This window comes from Cibotium barometz, chromosome 11 (assembly GCF_041138505.1).
Source record: "Cibotium barometz isolate CiBa-2024 chromosome 11, ASM4113850v1, whole genome shotgun sequence".
Taxonomy (NCBI): Eukaryota; Viridiplantae; Streptophyta; class Polypodiopsida; order Cyatheales; family Cibotiaceae; genus Cibotium; species Cibotium barometz.
This window is the reverse complement of record NC_141056.1, coordinates 61,021,550-61,024,950: the sequence shown is the minus strand read 5'-3', so window position 1 is coordinate 61,024,950 and position 3,401 is coordinate 61,021,550. Positions and strand designations below refer to the sequence as shown.

Here is a 3,401-nt window from a genome sequence, read left to right as displayed (position 1 = left end):
AATTACTAATTTACTATTAACTAATTAGTAATTTAGTAATAACTATTATTAGTTACTATTTAAAAATATAATTAGTATTGATTAAAAAATTGCAAGAATTATATTGAACTCTTTGAAGCTTAGATATTTAACATTTTTTAAATATTTAAAATTTTAAATAAAAGTCAAATAATTATATACCTCTAAAAATTACAATTCATCAAAACCTTCTAATTAGATTTTTTCCAGTTAAATCTCAATTTTAACAATTCGCATTACACTAAACCCAGGTTTTTCGTGAACATTGGGAATGGGAGACATCGGAAGAAAGGGGGTTGGCACATAGAGGAGCGGAGTGAGTTGGGTGTGTGTGTGAGAGTCCTGCTTTTCCTTGCATGGAAAGAAACGTTCAGAGTATCCACAGCACTGTGACAGCAGCGATGTAGATGTGTGTTTCCACAGGTAAACCTTCCGTAATGGCTAAAGAGCACGAGGGCATCGGCTAGTCGAAGAGGACTGTGTCGGATGGATAGCATGCTAAGCATGGAGCAGTCGTTGGCTTGTCTGGAACAGTCTGTCGAAGTGCCCTCAGTGGACAATTTCATCTTCATCTTGCAGAAGTGCAGGAGAGAGAAGAATTCAGCGAATGCTAGATTTGTTCATGTGCACGTCCATCACCATGGGCTGGAGGACCATCAACACCTTGGGAGTTACCTCACTGCAATGCTTGTGGAGTGTGACAGCATGCCACATGCCCAGCAACTCTTCAACAAGTTGACACATCGGAATGAACACGCCTGGACATCCCTCATGCAAGGGTATGTTGGATGTGGGGAACCCCAGCTTGCTATCAACCTGTTCCATGGCATGCAAGAGCATCTTGTTTGCCCCAGTAATTATACATTTTTGACCCTGCTGAAAGCATGTGGTAGGTTGAAACATGTGGAAAGAGGTCAGGAAATACATGCTGAGATCATTCGGCATGGAACCGACAGAGATGCTTTTGTGGGCAATGCTTTGGTGGATATGTATGCTAAATGTGGGTCACTCGCCGAAGCAAGGGAAGTGTTTGATAAGCTTGCAGTTCGAGATGTAGTTTCATGGAACACATTGGTTGCAGGGTATGTTGATCATAGGCTTGGTGATGATGCACTCAAGTGCTTGGAACAAATGCACGTGGATGACAAGCCTTTAAATGTGGTGACATATGTCTGTGGCTTGAAAGCATGCACCACCATAGGAGTCCTAGAGAGGGGCCGAGAATTACATGCTTTGATTGCTGCAGAGGGATTTGATGATGATTCTTTTATTTCTAACACTTTGGTGGATATGTATACCAAATGCTTCTCGCTTGTAGAAGCACGGGATCTGTTTGATGAGCTTCCAGTTCGAGATGTAGTCTCATGGACTGCAATTCTTACAGGGTATGCTGAATTGGGGCAGTGTGACGAAGTTTTGAACTGTTTGGATCTCATGCAATGGGAGGGTGTGGCCCCAAATGCTGTCACTTTTGTTTGCAGCTTGAAAGCTTGTGGTAGCACAGGAGCAGTAGAGATGGGTCAAAAACTCCATGCAGAGATCTCCAAAGAGGGGTTTGAAAGGGATCTCTCAGTTGGCAATGCCTTGATCGATATGTATGCTAAATGTAGCTCACTTGTGGATATGCTGGAGGTCTTTGATACACTTCCAGTTCGAGATATAATCTCATGGAATACCCTAATCACAGGGTATGCTGACCATGGGCTCGGTGAGGAAGCATTGAATTGTTTGGAACAGATGCAGTTTGAGGGCATGCCTATGAATGCTGTCACGTTCATTTGCAGTTTGAAAGCTTGTGGCAGTGTAGGAGCTATAGACAGAGGTTTAGCAGTACATGTCGAGATCATTAAAGAGGCTATTGAAGGAGATCTCTTGGTTAGCAGCACTCTCGTCGATATGTATTGCAAATGCGGCTTCCTTGCCGAGGCACGGGAAGTGTTTGATGGGATACAGGTGCAAGATGATGTGTCTCGGACTGCCCTGATTGCAGGGTATGCCAAAACTGGATTGCTTGCAGAAGCACAGGAAGTGTTTGCTGAACTATCGGTTCGAGGTGTGATTTCGTGGACTGCACTTATTACAGGGTTTGTTGAACATGCGCATTTTGATGAAGCATTGAACTGTATGGAGAAGCTTAAACTGGATGGTGTTTCTCCAAATGCTGTCACAAACTGTTGCAGCTTGAAAGCTTGTGGTATGTTAGGAGCCATCGACAGGGGCCGAGAAACACATGTTCAGATTGTCAAACAGGGGTTTGAAAGGGATCTCACAATTGGTAACACTCTGTTAGATATGTATGCCAAATGTGGTTCACTTGTAGAAGCACAGGGAGTGTTTGACAGCTTGTCAAGTCAAGATGTGGTGTCTTGGAATGCACTAGCTGCCGGGTATGCCCGTCAAGGAGATTGTGAGCTTGTTTTCTATGTGTTTGAGCGAATGAGGCAGAACCGCATATTGCCGGATGGAACCACATTTCTTAGTGTTCTCATAGTGTGTAGTCATGCTGGTCTTGTACACATGGGTCAGGAATGTTTTGAGGCCATGACAAGCAATTCTGGAGTTTCTCCAAGTGTGCAGCATTACAATTGTATAGTTGACCTGCTTGGTCGTGCTGGCCAACTCAATGAGGCAGTTTCGTTGTCGGAGATGATGCCATCACATTCCAATTCCGTTACATGGAAAACTGTTTTAGGTGCTTGTCAGAAGTGGGGTGATGTGGAGCTTGGTGTAGACGCTTTTGAGCGTGCAGTAAGTGCAGTTGAAGAACAAGCTGTAGCAGCATTTGCTTTAATGTCTAACATCTATGCTGATGCAGTCATCAAAGAAGGCTGAGGCTATCTGAATGAAAAGAGTTCAAATGTGGAGTGGACTTGTTTACATGTTCGTGGTCAGTGTCTCTTTCTAGACTTGACCAGCCATGCTAGAAGACTATCATGAGGATCTGGTTAAGCTCTTCCAAGGACGAAACCCATCATGGTTGCCCTACAATGACAAAAGTTTTGGTGGTCCTTACGGAAAAGGTACCCGCCCACCCTTCCATGCACAAAACATGGGCATGCAGCCCATCCACATTTAGATCACATCATCACAGGCAGGCTACCTCTAGCAATGCTTGTACACATGTTGAGACAGGTGCAGGTATTTTTACTACTAGCAGGCGTAGCACAGCCCCACCTCGTTTCTCTAACCCATCTTTGATTGGAGATTGCCAACTCACATGCCACATACCCCAGCTGGGTTGGCTGTCCCACGTTAGGCATGTGCTGGCAGTCTACTCAGGACCAAGTTTGATGGGCACAGACAATGTTTATGATGAGTGCATGTCTGCTGTCACCTCCTCTAGACGTGTGTCTCCACAATAGTGATTGACCTGTCACATCAGT

The 3,401-nt window shown here is 44.3% G+C and overlaps 1 protein-coding gene across 1 annotated transcript; it reads left to right on the top strand.

Moving 5' to 3' along the window:
* The first annotated feature begins 522 nt into the window (after positions 1-522).
* On the top strand, positions 523-2,850 carry LOC147634411 (pentatricopeptide repeat-containing protein At5g52850, chloroplastic-like). The gene has a single exon (XM_086805672.1). It carries the CDS (start codon positions 523-525, stop codon positions 2,848-2,850), a length of 2,328 nt encoding a protein of 775 aa, XP_086661798.1.
* Positions 2,851-3,401: the final 551 nt, after the last annotated feature.